General features: G+C 48.6%; 1 protein-coding gene across 1 annotated transcript; it reads left to right on the top strand.

Annotated features, from left to right (window-relative positions):
• Positions 1–1,142: 1,142 nt before the first annotated feature.
• Positions 1,143–21,768, top strand: scarf2 (scavenger receptor class F, member 2). The gene is made up of 11 exons (XM_079744146.1): positions 1,143–1,786; positions 4,219–4,277; positions 4,390–4,491; positions 4,975–5,491; positions 5,892–6,110; positions 7,366–7,494; positions 7,839–7,942; positions 10,012–10,123; positions 11,304–11,401; positions 15,886–16,047; positions 17,901–21,768. The coding sequence occupies exons 1-11, from the start codon at positions 1,677–1,679 to the stop codon at positions 19,151–19,153; spliced, it is 2,865 nt and encodes a 954-aa protein (XP_079600272.1). The 5' UTR covers positions 1,143–1,676; the 3' UTR covers positions 19,154–21,768.
• Positions 21,769–22,081: the final 313 nt, after the last annotated feature.

Raw genomic sequence — 22,081 nt, 5'->3', positions numbered from 1 at the left:
CCTGCAGGTGTGACGCGGGGGTAGACGATGACGTAGAAATAACAAACAATAACCAACACGCCTGACATGTAATGTGAGCCCCCACGAACACAAGTGAGAATCCACAGAGAAAACAGAATGAATTTAAGGAAAACATTTTAGGCCTGTATATATCCTAAAACATATATATATATATATATGAATACATAGGCCTACAAACTAAATGTTCGCCGTGTTTGTATACCATGACAGCCCAATGCATTTGGGATGATTTTCATAATTACCACACGAGGGCGCCGTTGTTCTACATAGTCGTTTCTTGCGACCCCACAACGGTACATATTCGAAAATACATATAATATAAAAAACTTTGACAAATAACAGAAAATGGTTGCTTCCAAAGTCTACTCAGAATAAAATATAAACTGGTTGAGGCCTTTTGCTTCATTCTCATTTGTGCTTCTTAGGATGATGGCCTACCTCAGAGGAGGAGGGGGATGATGCGGATGTCGTCTAATGATCTAAATGTCATTATTGTGACCTTGATATTAAGCCTGATTGTATTGTTCCTGTATATGTTTTATTGTATGTTCAACCCATTCACGCCCACCAACCGCATTGTATTAAATGTTATATCTATGAAACCAGATTAGAGTACAGAAGTCTCTTGTAGAACCAGGCCGTCCATTTGCCCGCCACGCATGGCGCTCAAAGCTCAGCCACAGCTGCCTCGATCCCCTCTCGTCTCACGACGGAACGCCTGGGACGAGATGCGTACAATAAGCGTTTCAGGCAAGAAAGAGAAGTGAGGGCGGGACTTTCAGTTACATAGGTTAAGTTGGTAGAGGGAGGGGCTTTCGGTATCAGCAATATCCGTTTCTGTTACATGTTTCAGATTTTGCGTTGTCAAAATATTCGTCGAAACTCCACACGGACTGACTTTATCGTTGTTGTTCTTCTTGTCTTGTTCTCGTTATTTTCGCTCCAGGGGACGCTTAACGGACGCACACGGCGTATATAAAGAAGAGACCGGATGTGAATTACGAGAGACCAGGATAACGCTACAGTCCACGGTCCTATCTCAGCTTGCCCTAACGGTGGCCAAGGATAGAGTAACAAATCAGGAATTTCCCCTCTGCCACTCCTGAGAGCGCCAGAGAAGACCCAAAGTTACGGATTAAACCCCTCTCCTCAGAGAGCGGCTAAGAAAGGACCCCAAACAACAGTTTTTGGTCCATCACAACTTTAATTCTGACGCAGTGAGGACTTTTCCGGCTGAAATCTAACTTTTTTCGGTGCGGGATGTTAGGACGCGTCGGGTTTACGACACAGCGACTTTTTTTTTTCTTCCCTTTGAGCAATCTTTAAGGAGTTGATGTCGCACTAAGGGAGCTTCTCCTCAACACATTCCCCTTTGCAACCCTGGTTCGGTGGGAATGAGGAGATCGCGAACCTGTTGCGTAATCGTTTTTTGGACACTTTATTTTGGACCTTGGGTGCGTCGATGACGCACAGTGTGGCACATTTACAATATTATTTTGAATGCGGATTATATTTGATTCATGAAGTGAACTCCATGATAGGCTGCCTCACCAGCACCTCTGGATTTAGCGCACAAACCTCCCGCTTGGGCCACAATAGAGAAGCCTCGTCGCTGGAGCCATAGGGGCCACTACGAGGATGCATCCTGATGTACAATGGCATTGAACAACTCTTTGGCCTTTGTTGCGGTGGTTTCTTTCTTTCTTTGCTCCTGTTTTGGCCAAGAACTCAATCCGAGGGGCAGGAATGTATGCAAGCCACCAGGGTAAGTGTTTGCCCATCTGCAAACTTAATATAGGCTTGCTACCCCCCTCTCTTTTTACGAGGGCCATGTATACGCTCAATAACGGTGGAGGGATGGTTATATAGGCTTTGAAGAGGTCGTGATGCTCTATTTGACCTGAAAACATGCGTTCTCTACTGCTTGGATCTAGCGTGGAAGTGGACGGGGGGGGTTGTGGGGTTAAGAAAGCGGTCATCCAGATGTGCACGGAGCCCATTGGTTACATTTCACCACAGGGGGCGCTAGAAGTGACCTTCGGAGAACTTCCAACGTCTGTCGATCAAACTGTTTGTGATGTAGGACTGAACTACCTTTTGGAAATGAACTTCCACATAGGAGGGTTTTTTGATTGGGCCACCTGTTTCGACGTTATAGAAGAAAACATATTTCTATACAATGTCTCCGGATCGACATACTGGTTTTTCAAATGTTCCTGGTACATGTCGTTCGGATGGTTGACTTTGCATTCACTTCTGTATTTTCCTTTAAAGAGTGTGAACCGCTTCCAAAAGCCATTAAGAGTGCACAATCTCACTCCACAATATGTTGTTTTGACCTCTCAACCCCATCAACGATCATATCGTTCGGTTGGTTAGTACGGGATAGATGATTGTGTTTATAACGTTCCCTGGATCATTCAGAGCCAGAATAACGTTGTCCATGTCGCTGGTATATTGTCTTACCCTCTGCAGCAGACATGTGATGATGGAGCTGTGATAGAAATCATGTGCTCATGCTATATGAAAGAGCTCCTTGTTCCTGCAGTTTGACCTCACTCGCACACGGTCTGAAACATATATGTAGGCCAACTCAAGCCCAACCACTAGAAAGTTGGCCTGTATCCAATAACCCTTTGGAATATGTGGGTGGAAAAAAGTGAGTTTTAACCACCATGGGTCTGTGTTTTAAGACTTGGTTATAAACAATTTAAATTGTGTTGACCATGTCCATATAAGGTGTGTGGGATGATGTCACACATCACCTACATGTTTACAAGTTCCTTTCATTCTTCAGCAACACATGCATTCGTTTAGCCTCTTCTCTCTTGGTCTGTACGTCATGGATGTGGTAACGTCAGTACTGTCTCCCTCCATCCCATATTTTCTCACAGTGTCTGGAAGTCCAAACATATTTATTGATGTAATGCTTTTGTTGTTGACGGCAAACACATTGTTGTGGAATGAGCACAGCCATAAGCACAGCTCTTGAATGGCATGGAAGTTGATTCTTTTAGAGCAAGACAAGAATGAAAGATACAATGATGGCGGTAATGATGACACCCACTACTGCCTAATTGCTTTTTAAAATTGTCCCTCAACACAATGCAGAGTGAATGTATGATGAACAAATCAAAGATGAACCAGGGTTTCCCCAAGCCATGACGGCAAGGCCAGGAGAGCCACGGCTGTGTTCTCAGATAGATGTTGATGTAGCTGGGTTAGCTAGCTGTTTGTTCCGGGTTAGGTAGTTGATTGTTCTGGGTTAGCTAGTTGATTTTTCTGGGTTAGATAGTTAATAGTTATTGGTGAGCTAGTTCATTGTTTTGGGTTAGTTCTTCATTCTGGGTTAGCCAGTTTATTATTCTTGGTTAGTTAGTTGATTGTTCTGAATAGTTAGTTGTTTGTTCTGGGTTAGCTAGTTGATTGTTGGGTTAGTTTTAACGTTTTTATTGCAACCAACACAGAGGACATTCCAATAAACAGCAGGGAAAACAAACCCATTGGCTAAGCTCAGTAAGTATAACTCTTCCTAGTACGTGAAGCTCTCAGAGGTTATGCTCGTAATTATTATTATTATTACTGCCCCCCCCCCCCCCCCCCCCCTCCATTATTGCTTCCTGCTCCCTGGCCGGAGGACTGGAGGAAGACTGCTGTCTGAAGATACCACAGAGGAAGCTCAAGTGTTGCAGGGGCCCGCCAGAGGTCAAAGGCGTGGGAGGAGTGGAGACACATTTGTCCTCTCTCCCCACGGATCCAAACTTGGCTTCCAACCCCCCTCGCTCATCCAGACCCCACTCCTCCGCTCGCGTGCTTATCTGCCCTGGCTCCACTGGCTGCAGGCACCTGTTGTTAAAAGCTGCTTCATCTTCTCGCGCTCGACGTTTAATGTTTGTCGGTGGCATCCCGGCAAGCGGGCCGTGCTAAAGGGCAAGGCCATTATGAAAGACAGGGCGGTTATGGATGGGATATTAACCGGGGATGGGCCCAGTGTACTCACTGTAGTAAGGAATGCGTCGCATTCCCCTGGCCTCCAGTCCTTCACAGCTACATCAGTGAGAGCCATGAGGTGTAGTGCTGGGCTGGGGCTTTCTTCACAGCTCTTCAAGGTTTATCCTGTTCAAACTCATATACATATTTATATTTATATTCCTCTTTATTTGGGTTTGTAACCGTCTGTCTGAACCTCCACTCCAGGGCTCCAGGTCTTACGTGCTGTAGTGGATGGGGCCAGCTGGCGGATGAATGCCTGACACGTATGTATATGCGCTGTATCATAATTATCCAGAACGATCCGCACATGCCGTGGGTTTACTTGTAGCGGAGCCCCTTTGGGTGACGTGACGGTCTGTGCCTGTTCCCTCACAGCTCTCTGCGGAGGAAACTTCACCTGCAAGGAGAATGAAGTGTGTGTCAGGCCCAATGAGTGCCGCTGTCGCCATGGATACTTTGGAGCTAGCTGCGACACAAGTAAGGCAATGGGCTTCATTCAACTAACAGCCATGTCGTTTAGAAACTGCTGTTGTTTTGGCTGCTCCTCCTGGCTTCCCTAAGCCTGGTGTCTCGGTGCATTTGACAAACAAACAAAGGCTTTTTTCAGTTTGACAGCGTCTTAAAGTATTATGGGAGATTGTGTCGGGGCTAGGTTTACCGGAACATTTCTTCTCAATGCTGATGGCACCACATTTACTTTTAGGGCATTCAGCAGACGCTTTAATCCAGAACGATTTACAATAAGTACATTTGTCAGAAGAAAGAGAAACAACAATATATCGCTGTCTGTACAATAAAGATGTTCACAGAACCAAGTGCCAAGCACTAACGACTGTTAGGTTAACCCATTCCTCGTACACAACGAAGATACCTAGGATAAGACGCTACACAATGCTAAGTACTATTTTGTTAGTGCCAGGACGTAAGACATACAATAAGTTTAAGTATGCTCTTCCGCAGAGTGCCCCTCCCAGTTCTGGGGCCCCGACTGCAAGGGGAAGTGCCACTGCCACCCCAACGGCCAGTGTGACGACCTGACCGGCCAGTGCACGTGCAACCCCAACCGCTGGGGCCCCAACTGTGAGAACGCCTGCCTGTGCAACAAGGGCAAGTGCGACCAGGACACGGGCAAATGCACCTGCCACCCGGGCTTCTGGGGCCCCCAGTGCAACAACAACTGCTACTGCAGCCAGACGTCGGTGTGCGACGCCGCTGGCCGCTGCCTCTGCAACCTCGGCTGGACCGGCCGCAACTGCGCCATGCAGTGCAACTGCAACAACTCGCCGTGCGACCAGTTCACGGGCCGCTGCCAGTGCCGGGAGAGGCTGTGGGGCCAGCGGTGCGACCGGTACTGCCAGTGCGTGCACGGCAAATGCAACCCGGCGGACGGCTCGTGCACCTGCACCCCTGGGTACCGAGGGAAGTTCTGCAGGGAGCCCTGTCCCGCCGGCTTCTACGGGCAGAACTGCAGGAACAAGTGAGAACGCACGCAGTGGAGGCACTGGGGACATGGGGCGCGGGCCGCGGTCGCGCAGGGCTGGTCTGATGGGAGCTGCACGCCTCATATGAGCATCTGAGTGTTTGTTTTAAACATAGCATTATCTAAATGAGATTGGGGGATTTAAACTCCTGCGATGAATATCTATCTAACAAAGGCGGCATGCTAAAGAGATTTCATTCAAATCCACCACATGGTAGGCTTACCATGCCATCCAGATATCTACCGTGATATCTTTTGCATTTACAACTTTTGAACAATGTCTTCTGCATGCTGAGTTTGGTTCCAAAGGCCCCTCACAATAGGCCCCTGAGGCCGCTGGGGGTTCCAGGAGCAGAATGTGACGGTGGTTTTCTTGTGGTTCCCTGCGGGCCGCCAGGTGCGGACACTGCAAGGGCCAGCAGCCCTGCAAGGTGACGGAGGGCCGCTGCATCACGTGCGACCGCGGCTGGAACGGGACGCGCTGCGACCAGCTGTGCTCCAAGGGCTTCTTCGGGGAGGGCTGCCAGGAGGAGTGCCCTGCCTGTAAGGACGGGCACCACTGTGACCCCATCCACGGCAAGTGCTCCCACTGCAACCCCGGCTGGATCGGGGACCGGTAGGTGCAACACGCACCGGCACTACAGGCAGAGATGCTGTCTTACTATCGCCTTCACAGGCACGCACGCACACACATACACACACACAAACACACAAGCAGAAACACAGGTATAAAAGCGCACATAAACATACACACATGCACACACACACACGCATAAGTTAGAGAAGCACACATACGTGGACATGCATGCAGTACAACCAGTCTTTACTCTACTGTCCTGACGCTGTTGTTCGCTCTGGGCTCACCTGCTCATAGCTGTAATACAAACGTAACCAGAAACAAATACATGGAAAGTACACATGAAAGCATCAACACACACGCACTCACACACTCTGTGCCACTCTTTGATATACTAAACTGTACTGCCCGTCTGTACTTAACTCAAGTGGAAGCTATGTAAAATATACAAAAGCACAATATACATTTATTTTCTTCTCTCACACACACACACACACACACCTACAATCCACAGCATAATGTTATGTTTCTGTTGTCTGGGCAGCTCGTCTCTCACTCTCGTCAGTGCGCTAGCTTAGCCGTCCTTACACTCCTCCCCGCCTCCAGGGAAGGGCTTCAGCCCCTCCTGAAGGATCCAGAGGCTCACAGAGAGTCCTGAAGAGAGTCTTCCCCTTAAACAGATGTTACTTTAGAGGGAAACGCAGCACAGCAAGAGGTTCTTGGGAATAATTAAAAGCTGTGCACACACATAACTCCACCTGGTCCTCATCAACCCCACTGTCTTGCACTACTTGTTAGCGTGTGTGGACATAGTAATCTTCAAAATGCATGTCATCTGGGACCCAGCAGTCCGACGTAGCCTCAGCAGAACTTCTTGGGGGATAGTTCAGAGGCCGAGAGAAAGAACCGAAAGGGGCGGAGTCACCCTTTAACAACCGAGATATCCTACCCAAGAGAAAATCACGCAATCATTGCGAGTTTTCAGAAATTTAAGTGTATTTCTATAAGCAAGTTGCTACACTAGTGAACTGTTATCATCTGCTGATGTGGTGCATGTGGTATGGTGTGGTTTGTGTGTGCGCGTGTGTCTGGTGTGTTGTGTTAATGTGTGCGTGTGCGTGTGTCTGTGTGTGGTGTGTGTTGTGTTGCTTGTATGTGCGTTGTTTGTATGTGCGTCTGTGTGGTGCTGTGTGTTGTGGTGTGTGCATATGGTTTGGTTGTGTGTGTGTCGTGTGTATGTTAACGTGTGTGTGCGTGCATGTGTGTCTATGTGTGCGTTTGTGTGTGTGTGTAGGTGTGGGGAGCGATGCCCCAACGGAACGTACGGGGAGAACTGTGGGAGCGACTGCAGCCACTGCTTCAACGGGGCGTGTCACCTGGTCACGGGAGAGTGCCTGTGTGACCCCGGGTTCCACGGCGTCTAGTGAGTCACACGACCTGTTGCATGTTCTACCAAGAGCCTGCATTGTAAATGCACTGTATGTTTATAGAGGCCTCCGCTCTGTATTAATGTCACAGGAATGTATCTGAGGTCGCTTTTAGTTGTTTTTAAGTCAGTGTTTCTAATATAGAGAAGGACGCCAGCACGGTCTAGGAAAAGCAGAGTAAAGTCAAGAGGAATTCTAGACGTTTGCCAGCAGTGGTTGATGGGAGGAAAACATTTGTCTTCGCTGCTATAACTCTCTCTGTTTCCTGTATTGGTCCACCATATGGTTGTTGTTTTTTCTACCTCTGAAAAAAGGTGTGTTTTCTTTGTGCGTTCTGAAGCTGCAACATGACATGTCAGGCCGGACAGTTCGGAGTGAACTGCAACCAAACGTGCTCCTGCCACAACAAGAACTGCAACGCCGTGTCCGGGGCCTGCAACCTACGTAAGGATCACACACTGACGTGTTGCAGGCAGTCTTTCTTCTACCGATCGATAACAACATCCACCATGAACTCTGTTCTCGCCCGTATGCAATGTATGCACGGCCACTGCCAATCTCTTTATATTTAGGGCATTTAGCAGACGCTTTTATCCAAAGCGACTGACAACCGTTATTACACACATTGACAAGCCGATGGCAGAGTCAGCCATGCAAGGCGACAGCCAGCTCGTCAGAAGCAGTTAGGGTCAAGTGTATTGCTCAGGGACACCTTGACACTCAGCTAGTAGGAGCCAGGGATCGAACCAGCAACCTTACGGTTACAAGTCAACCTTCACCACCTCCTGAGCTGCTGCTTTCTTCTACCGAGCCATAACAACATCCACCAGGAACTTTGTTCTGGCGCGTATGCAATGTCTGCACAACCACAGCCAAACGCTTTATAGACATTTTCCAAACAAATCCACCTTGTATAACAAAAAACAACCACATTGCGTTCATATTTTAAGACCTGTAGCTGTGGGTCCGTCAGGACAGCTGTTAAAGGTGACACTCTGGTATAGAATGTCTCGTGTGTTTGCCCGCAGACCGTAAGCAGATACACAGACGTGGACTCTCCGCTCCGCTCGTGTTTTCAGAGAGAGAGAGAGAGAGAGAGAGAGAGAGAGAGAGAGAGAGAGAGAGAGAGAGAGAGCGACGCTGGCTCTTGATGATCGAGTTTCCAGGCCTTTGTCCTCCGGCCGCTGTGTGTGTGTGTTGGGCCGGTCCCACGCAGCCGGGACACGGCTGAGGAAGAGATAAAGAGGGAAGAGAAGGAAAAGGGGACATGAGAGAAAGTAACAGAGGAGAAGACAGGAATGAGAAGGAAGAGGAATTTCGAAAAAGGGAGAAAGGGGGAAAGAGAGGCTTTGTTGTGTTAGGAGGGAATAGACCGAAATAGGAGGGAGTGAGTTAAAGAAGAGAAGGAAATAGGAAGGGAGTAGGAAGCAGGGTTAGGGTTCGGGAAGTGGCCTTGTGTAGGAAGCAGGGGGTCGCCCAGGGTTTCGGCCAATGGGAGTGGCAGGCGGGGCAGTGATGTCATCGGGTCCCTTCACCTTATCAGCCCCGTGGCCCCGGCACAATGTATTTACCTCCCAGGGCCTTGACCCCACTTTACTTAAACCCCTTCACGACCCGGCACACCAGAGCCCCCACACGACCCTCTGAGGCTGACGGCGTTAGGACACGGGGGGGGGGGGCACAGGACACGGCCGTGCTCATGCATCACAGCCGGCCTGTTCTCAGTGTTATCCTGATTGAAGCGGTCGGGTGAAATAAATCAGATGATTGATGGTCCATAACGCTAAGTGATGAAATGAAGCGGATGTGCGGCTTCTGGGAAATTACAGATGATGAGCTTGCTGTGTATTTTTTATTAATATTTATTAATGTGATTTTATGTATTTTTTGAGTTTTTTTTTTAAAGATTGTTGAATTTATGTTCGGTAGATTCATCCTTGTTGCTGCTCATATTTAGAAATAGCTTCAGCAGTCGGCCTTAAGCTAATTGTTAATGCGATGCCGTTATATTGTTTAACTTATATAATTTGAATTTAATGTCACATGGATTATGTTTATGTGACAGGATTGGTTCATTATTCATTGGTTCATTATATTGCCTATGATCTATGGTATGGCGTTAACACATTTAGATGTGCATGAGCGTGAGAGAGAGATACATAGAGATAGCTAAGAGAGAGAGAGAGCGAAAGAGAGAGAGCAAGAGAGTGAGGGAGATTAAGAGAGAGCTAAGAGAGATAGAAAGAGGTAGAGAGAGCTAAGAGAGAGAGAGAGAGAGAGGGGGGTAGAGAAAGCTAAGAGAGAGAGAGAGATAAAGAGAGCTATGAGTGAGTGAGGGAGCGAGAGCGAGAGCTAAGACAGCAGTAGACAGAGTGAGAGAGAGTCATAGAGATAGCTAAGAGAGAGAGAGGGAGAGAGACAGAGCGAGCTACAAGAGAAAGAGAGAGAGAGAGAGAGAGAGAGGAAGCTAAGAGAGACGGAGAAGCATAAGTTGACTGGCGGTTTGTCCTCAGAGCCCAACCAGCGGATGGGTGTGATGGCAGCAGGGACCTTGGTGTGCTGCCTGCTCGTTATCCTGCTCTCGCTGCTCTGCTGCTGCTGTCTCTGTCGACACAAAGACCACAAGTGAGTGATGGATAGGTGCCCAGCAGCGCACTGCATTGTGGGATGTGCAGTCCTTTTTGTCTGGCGTTCCCCTCAGTCATAAAACAGATAATTTTCATTTACATTTACATTTAGGGCATTTAGCAGACGCTTTTATCCAAAGCGACTTACAATAAGTGCATTTGTTACAATAAGTACATTTGTCATAAGAAGTGAAACAATATATCGCTGTCGGTACAGTGAAGACGTTCATAGAACCAAGTGCAAGTATTACAATCGCTAGGCTAACCCATTCCCCGTATAAAGCAGCGATAGCAGCTACTGTAGATGCTACACAATTAAGTACCTTGAATAAGTGCAATGTACAAGTGCCAGGACGTACAACATTCAATGGTGGCTGTGCATTGGTTTCTATGCAGAGTCGAGATGAACTCTGAACAGGTGAGTTTTGAGTCTTTTGCGGAAGCTGGTGAGCGACTATGCGGTCCTGACATCGGCAGGGAGCTCGTTCCACCACTGAGGTCCCAAAACAGAGAAAAGTTGTGACTTTGCTGATCGACCTTTGCTTGCTCTTAGCGATGGCGGTACCAGACGTCCAGCTGAGATAATGCATGCAAATCCACGGGCTGGGAGGTAGAAACATGAGGGGGGGGGTACTCGATCTGATCATTACACTGGAAGATAATGAACACATTTTGTTATGGTTCCTTTATTGTTATCTGTCTGCCTGTCTATAGATAGATTAACAGTATAGATGGATATATGGACAGATGGATAGACAGACACACATATAGATGGATAGATGGATAGATGGATAGATAGATAGTTATATGGATAGATGGATAGATGGATAGATAGACAGATGGATAGATAGAGTGATAGACAGACAGAGAGACATATAGAGAGGTAGAGAGACAGACAGAGACAGACAGACAGATAGATAGAGTGATGGACTGAGAGAATGATAGATCGATGGATAGAGTGAGCGAGATAGACAGAAAGACAGTCAGACAGACAGACAGACAGCCAGACAGACGGACGAACACCAGGTCCAATGTAAGCAGCTTTCATTGGACCTGCCGTCCCCCTGAGCTCAGCCAATGGCGCGCAGAGCCGCGGCGTCTGGCCCAAGAGGAGTGCGGTTGACTTTCCATGGAGTCATCGTTTTTTTCAGCGCTAACCAAGATATCTCTACCAACAGCAAAAAGGCCAAGTGGATCCTGTGCGGGCGTTTCAGCCGAATCAGCACCAAACTCCCCCGTATTCCACTGAGGCGACAGAAGCTGCCTAAAGTAGTGGGTAAGTCCCACCGAGGGTGCTTATTTAAAGCCCGTCTCTCCGCTCCGCTGGGCCGCGCTTTGGGAGGACTTGGGGGGAGCTGGAAGTGCAGACCGAACACGGAGGTCTCACACAGTTCACTTTAATGTAAACCTATGAGGGGAACCTGCGAGAACACACACACACACAATATATATATATATACATGTATAAATATTTTACGCATACATACACATACACACAAACAAACATGCATTCGCACATGCACACACAATAAATATATACGTGTGTAAATATACACACATATATACACATACACTGTACTCACAACTCTGAGGACAGACACACACGCATGCACACACACATGCACGCACAATATATAAATATATCTTACTTTGTGATTTAGGTTCATTGTCGGCGACATCCAGGACAGTAATTGAAGTTGGAGTAAAGAGTTGTTTTTCCCTCGTGGTGCTTGATTAGTCAGCCGTCCGCCATAGCTGAGGAAAAGGGTTGGAAATGAGTTAAAGTTGGTGAAAAGTTGGATAGAAGTGTATGTTGGCTGCCAGGCATGTACGTACTTTAATTTCGAAAGGAATGTTTTTTCGTGAGCCTCATTATTCTTGGCACCCTAAAATGCCATGTGTTATTATATGATATATATATACACATGTATATTATATATTATACAATTATAACTTCTTCACGGTAGTTTCAGCCCCTGCTCTCCTCCTCATGTTTCTAGAATTTTCTTCAGCCCGAGAAGAGCTTGAGCTTGAGGGTTGGGTGGGGGAGGGGTGGGGGCTTTTCAAAGAAGAAAACTTCTTTAAAAAGCCCCCACCCTTTCCCCAGAAGGGACCAGTTGGGTGTTTGGTGATGGTGGTGTTTTTGGTGATGGTGGTGTTTGTTGTGGTGGTGGTGTTTTTGGTGATGGCTTATGTGGTGGTGGTGTTTGGTGATGGTGGTGTTTGGTGATGGTGGTGTTTGTTGTGGTGGTGGTGGTGTTTTTGGTGATGGCTTATATGGTGGTGGTGTTTGGTGATGGTGTTGTTTGTGGTGGTGGTGTTTGGTGATGGTGGTGTTAATGGTGGTGGTGGTGGTGTTTGTGGTGGAGGTGTTTGGTGATGGTGGTATTTGGGTGTTGTTGGTGTTTGTCATGGTGGTGGTATTTGGGTGTTGTTGGTGCTTGTCGTGGGGTTGGTATTTGGGTGTTGTTGGTGCTTGTCATGGTGGTGGTATTTGGGATGGTGGTGGTGTTTGTCTGTCTGTGAGCCCAGTGTCTCTTGTCTTTGACCCCAGTGTGTCTCATCTGCAATCATGTGACCCCAGTGTGTCTCGTCCGTGGCCACATGACCCCAGTGGTCTTCCGTCTTCAGTACAAGGCGTGACGCCCTGAGGCTGCTCCGACACTGGGACACAGTGTCGCTGTTTCCCAGATATCCCGGCCGGCTTTGTGCGGAAAAATACAAAATAATAACCATTAAGCCTCCGACGTCACGACGGCGGGCTGCGGGCCTACGGTAGCCGCGTGACGACGCGTCGGCCTTCGGTTTGTGTTGCATCTCGGTAACGCGATCCCCTAACAAGGCAGTGGGTTGTAATCACTGCTGTTCTGTGGTGCCTAATACAGAATGGCCTGGTTCTCCTCAGGCCTGGGCAGCATGTGTTTCCTCAGCCTTCCAGATGATTTCCGCCAACAGCTGCACTAATGAGCCCTGCGGTGAAAGACAGCAAGTGGAAAAGCAGACCTGTGTCCGTACCCTAGTTTGATTACAAAATACTTTTGCCATCACTGGTGAAAATATCACGCAGGTTGTCAACCAAGTGGCCGTATTGTAAACAGGGAGATACTTTTGCTTGTAATATCTAAGTCTGTAGGCTCTGTATTCAAGAGTTCTAGGAACATCATGTACTATTAAATGACACAGCTGCCTCGCATATTATGGATTTAAGAAGTCCCCGTTCTGTAAACATAACACAACGAACCTTTCATATTCGTGTGCATGGTTATTAAAGCGAGCAGCCTCTCTAAGTGTATACCCTTGTGTTGCTAACAGACGGCCCACGGTGAAGCCTTGGAGCCGCTCTCTCTTTCCCATCAGCCCTGGTTAGGTTTGTAGAAAGTGTTCTCCCCTTTTTCCTCTGCTTTCCTCATTCGCCTCCCCACAAAAACCCTGGCCCTGCCAGCGTTTTGTAACTTTAACCCTGTCTGGGGGCTTCGCAGTCACACACACACACACACACACTCCTGAAAACACACACACACACACACACACACACTCATGAACACAGCACACACTCTTGAACACACACACACACACTCCTGAACACAAACACACACGCACACTCCTGAACACAAACACACACACACACTCCTGAACACACACTCCTAAACACACCCCCACACACACACACTCCTGAACACACACACACACACACACACATTCCAGAGGGGGCCTGGAGGGGCTGGATACAGGAAGTGGTCAGATTTACCCGAGCCCGTGTCAGAACTGTGATTTATCCGCCAGGTCCAGCAGCAACAGATGTGGCCCGCAAATAAAACGTCTAAAAGAGGAAGGAAGATAAAAGACAGCATTCACTCCTTTGTGAGCGTCCCCTCGACCAACCAGCGTTCTGCGCACGCTCTCACCCACAGCCCACTTAGAATAAGACTGTTTATTCTGGGTAAACATGGCACGGTTTACAGTTTCATTCCCCCCCCCCCCCCGCTCTCTGCCTGACCTGGTCCATGTCTAAGATAAGTCGTTATTTACATTCAAAGGGAAATACGCAACTCGAATGATCAACAGACCCTTAGTCATACGGTCAAACTTAAGAGGCATCGCTGAGCAGAATCACGGCCCTTAACCGCCCCGTCCCCGGTCTCATATCCCCCTCATCGGGGTTGTTCCTTTAGGGGGAATCAAACCGGCCACCCTGTTCCTGGCTCTATCTGGGGTAGGGGCCCCGGCCGGGGCGGGCCCCCTGAACAGCCGTGGACCTGCAGCTCAGTCTGCAGCTGCAGAGTGTCAAGCCTGCCCTGTTGTCTGTCGGCCTGCCGTGCGGGCTGTGGTCTCCGTGGCGTCTCGCCTTCACGCCTGTCTGCCCCCCCCTGCCCCCCAAGCCCAGACTCAAGGTCCACAGTGAACGACATTGAAGGACAGTTGTTCCAGCCTGTGCATGCTGGCCCCTGTCACACAGAGTCACGTGACCCGGGCTGCACTGCTGAGGTCCCGGCTCCGGGTGGCTGCCCGCCATTTCCCCGCCGTTGCTCGGATTTGTGTGTGTGTGTGTGTGTGTGTGTGTGTGTGTGTGTGTGTGTGTGTGTGTGTGTGTGTGTGTGTGTGTGTGTGTGTGTGTGTGTGTGTGTGTGTGTGTGTGTGTGTGTGTGTGTGTGTGAGGGGGGCGGGGGGTGAGTGTCTGTGTGTGTGTGAGGATATGTGAGTGTTCGTGCGTGCGAGCGAGTAAGAGAAGGTAAGGTTGTCTGTGTGTGTGTGTGTGTGTGTGTCTGGGATGAGCACACACTATGTTTTTATACCGTCAATAACGTTTAAGTTATTTGGTTTTAATTGTGCGGTTTTGCCAAGGAGCACACTTTCGAAACACGGTGTGATTCAGTCGACCGATGGGCCAACATTTACTGAAACATTCATCTCATTAAAAGTAAACAGAAATACCCAAAATGCAAGCCAAAAGAGGAAGGGAGCAGTGTAGTGTATATTTTGCCACATAAACATATGAACTTGTTCGGACTAGAAGCACAATGCTCTTTCTCACTGGACTGTAGTCCAGTGAATGACACTCAGACGATCCTCAGACGGGGAGCTCTTGGGAGGATCAGTGAACAGGACCACGTTGATCTTGCCCGTGACGAAGGCCCTGGGGACACCAGGGCTTCCTGTGGCCGACACTGAAGAACACAGCCTGGCCCTGTGTGCGGACGGGGTGGCGGGCGGAGTGTGTGATGTGGTGAGCCATGCTGGGTCACGCCCGGTCTGGCTCAGGCCGCGGCGGCCCCGCATGGACGGGGCCAGATGTGGAGGCTGTTCCTCCTCCTCAAACCACAGCTGTCCTAAGACCCAGTGGTCAGCAGAAAAACAGCCCGCGGGGAACAGGAGGTCAAGCGTTTATTAATACAAAAGAAGAAACGAAAGGTAGAAGCTGAAATAGCAGAGAGCTGACAATACGGAATAAATTTTTTGTTTCCGTTTTTTGGGGTTTTTATATATATTTTAAGTTTTTTTTGTCAATGGGCACGAAATAAGAGTGTCAAATTCCCTTCAAAAATCTATGGCCAGATACAGAGCATTTATATACATACATATATTTATATATATATATATATACAGTGTATAAAAATGTAATGAAGTGTGTGAGTGTTTGAGTGTGTGAGAGTGAGAGCAGTGTGAGTGTGATAGTGTTGTTCTTGTAACACAGTATCACCCAACCTCCGCTCACCTTATGCCCTCTCTGCTTGTTGTTTTTGTCCCCCCCCTCGCCCCCAGTCGCCCACCACGACCCAGAGAACACCTTCAACTGCAGCTTCATCGAGCCCCCGTCCACCGGCGGAGATCAGGAGCCGCCCCCCTCCTCCTGGTCCTCCCAGGAGTCCTTCTCCTCCTTCGGGAGCGGAGACGAGAGCCCGGTCTACTGCGTGCCTCATGAAGGTACGACCTGAGCAGGGAACCTTCTGGAAGAACCATAGACCCCTCTGGAAGGAAACCATCTGATAGGGAACCAAGGAACCCATCTGGAGGGGGAACCATAGACCTCTCTGGAAGGAACCCATCTGGAGGGGGAACCATAGACCCCTCTGGAAGGAACCCATCTGGAGGGGGAACCATAGACCCCTCTGGAAGGAACCCATCTGGGGGGGGAACCATAGCCCCCTCTGGAAGGAACCCATCAGGAGGGGGAACCATAGACCCCTCTGGAAGGAACCCATCTGGAGGGGGAACCATAGACCCCTCTGGAAGGAACCCATCTGGAGGGGGAACCATAGACCCCTCTGGAAGGAAACCTTCTGGAGGGGGAACCATGTAACCATCTGATAGGGAACCAAGGAACCCATCTGGAGGGGAACCATAGACCCCTCTGGAAGGAAACCATCTGGAGGGGAACCATGTAACCATCTGGAGGGGAACCATAGACCCCTTTGGAGGGGAACCATGTAACCATCTGGAGGGGAAGCATAGACCCCTCTGGAAGGAAACCATCTGGAGGGGGAACCATGTAACCATCTGATAGGGAACCAAGGAACCCATCTGGAGGGGAACCATAGACCCCTCTGGAAGGAAACCATCTGGAGGGGGAACCATGTAACCATCTGATAGGGAACCAAGGAAACCATCTGGAGGGGAACCATGTAACCATCTGGAGGGGAACCACAGACCCTTCTGAAGGGGAACCATCGACCCCTCTGGAGGGGAACCATGTAACCATCTGGAGGGGAACCATGGTTCTCTTCTGGAAGGGACCCATGGAACCCAGAAAGGAACCATGAAACTCTCTGGAAGGGAACCATGGAACCAAGAAAGGAACCATGGAACCCCCCTGGGAGGGAACCATGGAAGCCATCTGGGAGGGAACCATGGAACCAAGAAAGGAACCATGGAACCCCCCTGGGAGGGAACCATGGAACCCAGAAGGGAACCGTCGAACCATCTGGGAGGGAACCATGGGAAGAGACCATAATATGGCACTGTATTCCCACCCCCCTTCTTTACAAGAATCTTCCCTCTAGGACTAATGCCTTTGTATCTAAAAATAGTATTAGATTATCTTAGCGATTCCCAGATGGGAAATGTGGCGGTCACAGCAGAAAGTACCGGACAGTAGTAGAAAGGAATGAGTGAAAACTAAAATAGATGTTCAGAAACATGTACATGGTCTTCTTTCTTGACTCTCCAAACTTTTTCGTTAGGGAAAACGTAGCGTAGCTCGACCTTAGCTGCTCCTGGTGTGTTAGCATGGAGAGGAAACGGTTTGCTCACGTCAGCACAACTCAACACATCCCAACTGTGACGCATGCTGGAAGCTCTCGGGAAACATTGTCTGAGAATGACGCAGCAGTTTCTGAAGTTTTCACCAAATTGATTTGTTGTTTTGATCACAGGATGAATGATTTCGCTGCGTGGGCAAATACATTTGCCTTGAGTATTTGGCTTGGCACATGGTGAACACAAACATTTAGATTAATGTCTTACAATAGTAGAAGCACGAACATACTGGCATAATCAATTAATTACAATATCTTTTGCTGTCCAAGCAGATAGAGGTGTACGTTTTTTGTTTTTAAAGTTAACTCTAGACGCAGTCGGCCAGATTACCCAACGAGATCGTTGCATAAATGCTGAGTGTAGTAATTCATCCATCTGTTGAATCATTGAACACTGGAAACATTCATTTATTTGTTATGCTCAACCTAATCCACCGAGAGTCACAGTGTTGTACTAAGACTGCGTGTCTCTATGTTTTATGAGGTTAACCTTATGAGGCTCACCGTGTCGTTCTTCCACAGAATCCGTGAACGAGGGCAAGGAGAAGCCCGGGGTCTCGGCCAGGCCGGACGACGCGGGGGAGTACACGTCCCTGAAGGAGACCGGCCTCTCCAAGCCCGAGGGCAGCGAGCGGCCCCTGCTCAAGTCCTCCGACAGCGAGGGCTCCACCACCTCCGAGTCCGCCGTGGGGGCGCTGTACGCCCGCATCGCGCGGCTCTCCAAGACCTCCAAGGAGGACGACGGCGGCGGTGGTGGAGGCGGGGCCAAGGACTGGGATGCCACTCCAGTCCCCGAGGCCAAACGCAACGGCAAGCCCCCGCCCTCCCCTGGCAAGCCCAAGCCCCGCCCGCCGGACCCCTCCACCAAACCCAAGGTGTCCTGGATCCATGGAAACACTACGGGGTCTCCCCAGCCGGAGCAGCAGGGGCAGGGGCAGCCTCCACACCAGGCGGGGGCCAAGGCCCTTGCGGTGCCCAGGGAGAAGAAGAGAAGCTCCAGCGATGGTTCGGCCAAGAGCGAAGAGCGCCAGAAGATGAGGGATCCGGCCAAAGAGAAGAGCCGCGAGCAGCAGCAGCAGAAGAACCAGGAGCCGAGGGAGGGCGACGCCGTGTCCTCCCCCGGCCGAGCAAAGCCCCAGCGGGGGAGCAGGTCAGGGGAGGAGTCCGGCAGCCCCACCCACATGGAGCACATCAACGGCGTGGTGCAGAACGCCCTCAAGAAGATCAGCGGCTTCCACGGCTCCTCGTCCGAGAAGAAGGAGACCCCCAGGGAGCCGGCCAAGGAGCCCCCGCGGAGCCCCAAGCTCCTCCCCCCCCACATGAACTCGGAGGCCGCCACGCTGCTGGCCGCCCAGCTCAAGGAGAAGACCCAGAGCATCAACAGGAACGAAGGGACCGGCCTGACCAAGACCAACGGCCTCAGCGCCACGCCCAAGGCGTACCGCGAGAAGCCCACGCCCCCGCAGAAGGCCAAGCGCACCTCGTCCAGCGGCGCCGGGCAGCAGGGGGGCGCCAAGCCCCTCCTCCCCAGCCTCCAGAAGCCGGTGTCCCCCTGGTCGGTCACCCCTGACCCGGGGGCCCCCGAAGCTAAGAGCCCGGATAAGCAGGACTTGAACGGCTCGAAGGCTGCGGAGCCGGCGTCGGAGCCGACGCCCAAGAAGACCCCCATGAAGAAGCCGCCTCGGAAGAAGGGCAAGGAGGCCACCTTGGAGGCGTCCGAGGTGAAGCCCCCCCAACCAAAGACTGCCATCATGCCCCCGCAGATCGTGAAGTGATCTTCTAGCGGACGGTTGACCAAGATTTGTAATATTTTTTTCTAAAGGACTGCACCAACTCAATGGTTCTAGTGGATTTATCCAGCCTACTGGTTGGAGTGGACTTAACCAGCCTACTGTTGGAGTGGATTAAACCAGCCTACTGGTTGGAGTGGACTATACCAGCGTAATAGTTGGAATGGACTATACCATCATAATGGTTGGAGTGGAATATACCAGCATAATGGTTGAAATACAACCATTATCAACTAAGGATTCTCAATCGTTTAAGTGAGTGTAGAAAGCAAGACAATCTTCCCACCGTGGCTTCAATCGTGTCTTTGTGGTGAGTTGTACCATAACGGCATCTATAACATTATTATTACATTCTCTTTTATATTACTACAATATATGAACCTCCCACCATGACCTATGGCCTTACTGGACCAAGGTGGACACAGCTGTCAGAACTTCAACAAGCTGAAGGTTGTGGAATACACACATCATCCTCCATTCATCTCTGCAATGTTTCCACCACTATATTCTCCCAACACTATTATTACAAAACAGCAGTAAAGCTTTTAACTATGCACTCCACCAAGGTACTTTAACTATTTTGGAAATACATTGAATGAGTTGATTACAACTATAGTGTTCCAATAGACCCCAAAGTATAGCACAGAACAATGTTGAATGCAAGCATACGTTTCCTTCTAGATTATTTTCAGTTTAAGCTATCTGTTCAGAAAAAAAAACAAATTCTGTCGTGTTTGTTAAAATTATAAATGTTGCGCTGAAGACCAAATTGCGCTATTTAAATCAAAAAATCTGAGTTAGCACCAAAATGACTCTACCATGACTAGCAGTGTGTTGCTCTTCTCCGAGTTGTGTTTACTTTCTGTTTCTACATCGAGGCTTGTACCAAAGTCTTTCAGGAATCCAAAACAAACATGGCCGACTTCCTTGGAAAAATCTTTAGCTTATTTTACCAAATACTGGTATCTTTGTGAACAGAAAACGCTAAAGCTAGCACCAAATTGAAGGGGAATATGCTGTCCTTTTCTGCAGTCACTTGAACCACTATACTGTTAGCATGGACCCACAGTGGATTTATCCTACGTCCTTCCTGGTATGCCACACTTAAGAGCACTTTACACGGGTTTACATTACATCAGAAGCATATCGATTTCCAAGAACCCTTTGAGGAATTTGACTTTCTCCAGACAACACAGCGAACCAGGCCTTTTTAGATGGGACGCGATAGGCCAACAAAACGCTATAATCTCTGTCCTTCACCCATTTGGTAAATGTCAGCAAATTAGGGGGCATTTAGTTATCTAGTCTTTGAAACACATGCTTAAGGTCTCCATCTGGCTCTCTTCCACTGTGGTAAACCTGGACAACAGGCCAGCCCAATACCACCGGGATCATTCCTTCATCCAGCAGGGAGATCGTCTTCACCGATCAGTTTTCATTGAGTTAAGCAGCGAGATGGGAAAGTGATTTACTTGAATAGCATGTGGGGTAGAGAGGTGTGTGCTTTGAATTGCATGAAGCATTTCTTATAGGAGCGTATGAAGCATAGTGGCTTTAGAGGTCAACTAGGAAACCTGAAGCTGAAAAATAAATGGAGGAAAAAAGCATGTTAGGGCTGTATTTGATGTAAACGTGTCTTCGTGTGATGAAGTATTAAAGAGAAGGAGGGCTTTATTTTAATCAGGATCTGTGTTGAAGTTAAAACATAAGCTATTTACATCAGCAGAACGTTACACAACTCAAAAACTGTGGGGCCCCTGCTCAGCACACACAAGACAATCGGTTCATTACCGGGGGCCACTTACTAGCATACAAGACAACCAGTTCGCTACCGTGGGGCCCCTGGTTAGCATAAGAGACAACCAGTTCTTAACCGTGGGGCCCCTGCTTATCATACACAAGACAACAGTACAATCACTCAAGGGATCTTATGCTGAATATCTCTGATCACACGAATCCACCAACTTGTGTTCAACATGTTTTTATAAAAGGTACCGCCATTCCCCAAGTCTTTGTTCCATTTGTGTTTATTTTGTTTTTGAATTGTTTTGTTCATTCCTATTTTCACAATGTTTTCTAAGCTGTGCTTATATGACATTTGTTTTGTGTTCCTTTAGTTTTCGTTGTCTTTTTTTTAAGATCTGTAGTATCACGTCAATAAACTGACTTTCACTTTCTGTTCGCTTCTCCACGTTGCAGATCTGTGGCTCTGAGTACTTGCAGGTACTGGCTGGGCTCTGTGGTTGATCTCTGTTGACGTTATGTTTGTGTAACACGTAACTGCATGACACGGAGGCGAACCAGAGGCCCTTAAGGGCTCAACTGTAACCGTATCAACTCGTCCATCGTCTCAGGAGGAGAAGTACAGGTCTGTGTGGTTCTGCTCCACAAGAGATGCCCTAACACTCATTATGTGTTCATCAAGTGGCCATTGTAACTGGTTCAAACATATCTTTTTTATATCTGACTGGCCCGTACCTGTTTCAACAGGAATGGATATTTTTTTAAGAAGGGCCTTAAAATGCTGCAAAATCATAACAAGTGTACGGTAATATTCTTTATTTCTTTGGCGTTTTTTTTGTTTACGTCCTTGATTTTCATGTGTGTATGTTGTTGTTTTTTTAAGTTGGTGTTTATTGATTTACATTCTTCGAAATAAAAAGCGATACATGTAGCTGTAATTCAACTGAAATATAACTTCTAATCATTGAATGCCTCTTTGTAGAAATCACCAGTTTAACATTCTGTAGTTTTCAGCAGCAAGCCATCCCGTCTCCAGTTTGGACAGAGTATATCCCCACTGTACATTGAAGAAAAGGTTTATACTCACTGTACAGTGAAGACTGAGTATATCCTCAGTGAGGACAGAGTGCATTCAGTGACTTCATACACCCAGTAGAGCTTCAGTCCATG

This window comes from Pollachius pollachius (assembly GCF_949987615.1).
Source record: "Pollachius pollachius genome assembly, chromosome: 1".
NCBI lineage: Eukaryota > Metazoa > Chordata > Actinopteri > Gadiformes > Gadidae > Pollachius > Pollachius pollachius.
This window is presented reverse-complemented; position numbering and strand designations above follow the sequence as displayed.

Bases quoted from the DNA above. Each gene is read 5' to 3' on its own strand.
- scarf2 (XM_079744146.1), top strand. From the start codon at position 1,677: ATGGCATTGAACAACTCTTTGGCCTTTGTTGCGGTGGTTTCTTTCTTT. The intron at 6,111-7,365 runs GTAGGTGCAACA...GTGTGTGTGTAG, and splicing joins CCCGGCTGGATCGGGGACCG to GTGTGGGGAGCGATGCCCCA. The intron at 10,124-11,303 runs GTGAGTGATGGA...CTCTACCAACAG, and splicing joins TGTCGACACAAAGACCACAA to CAAAAAGGCCAAGTGGATCC.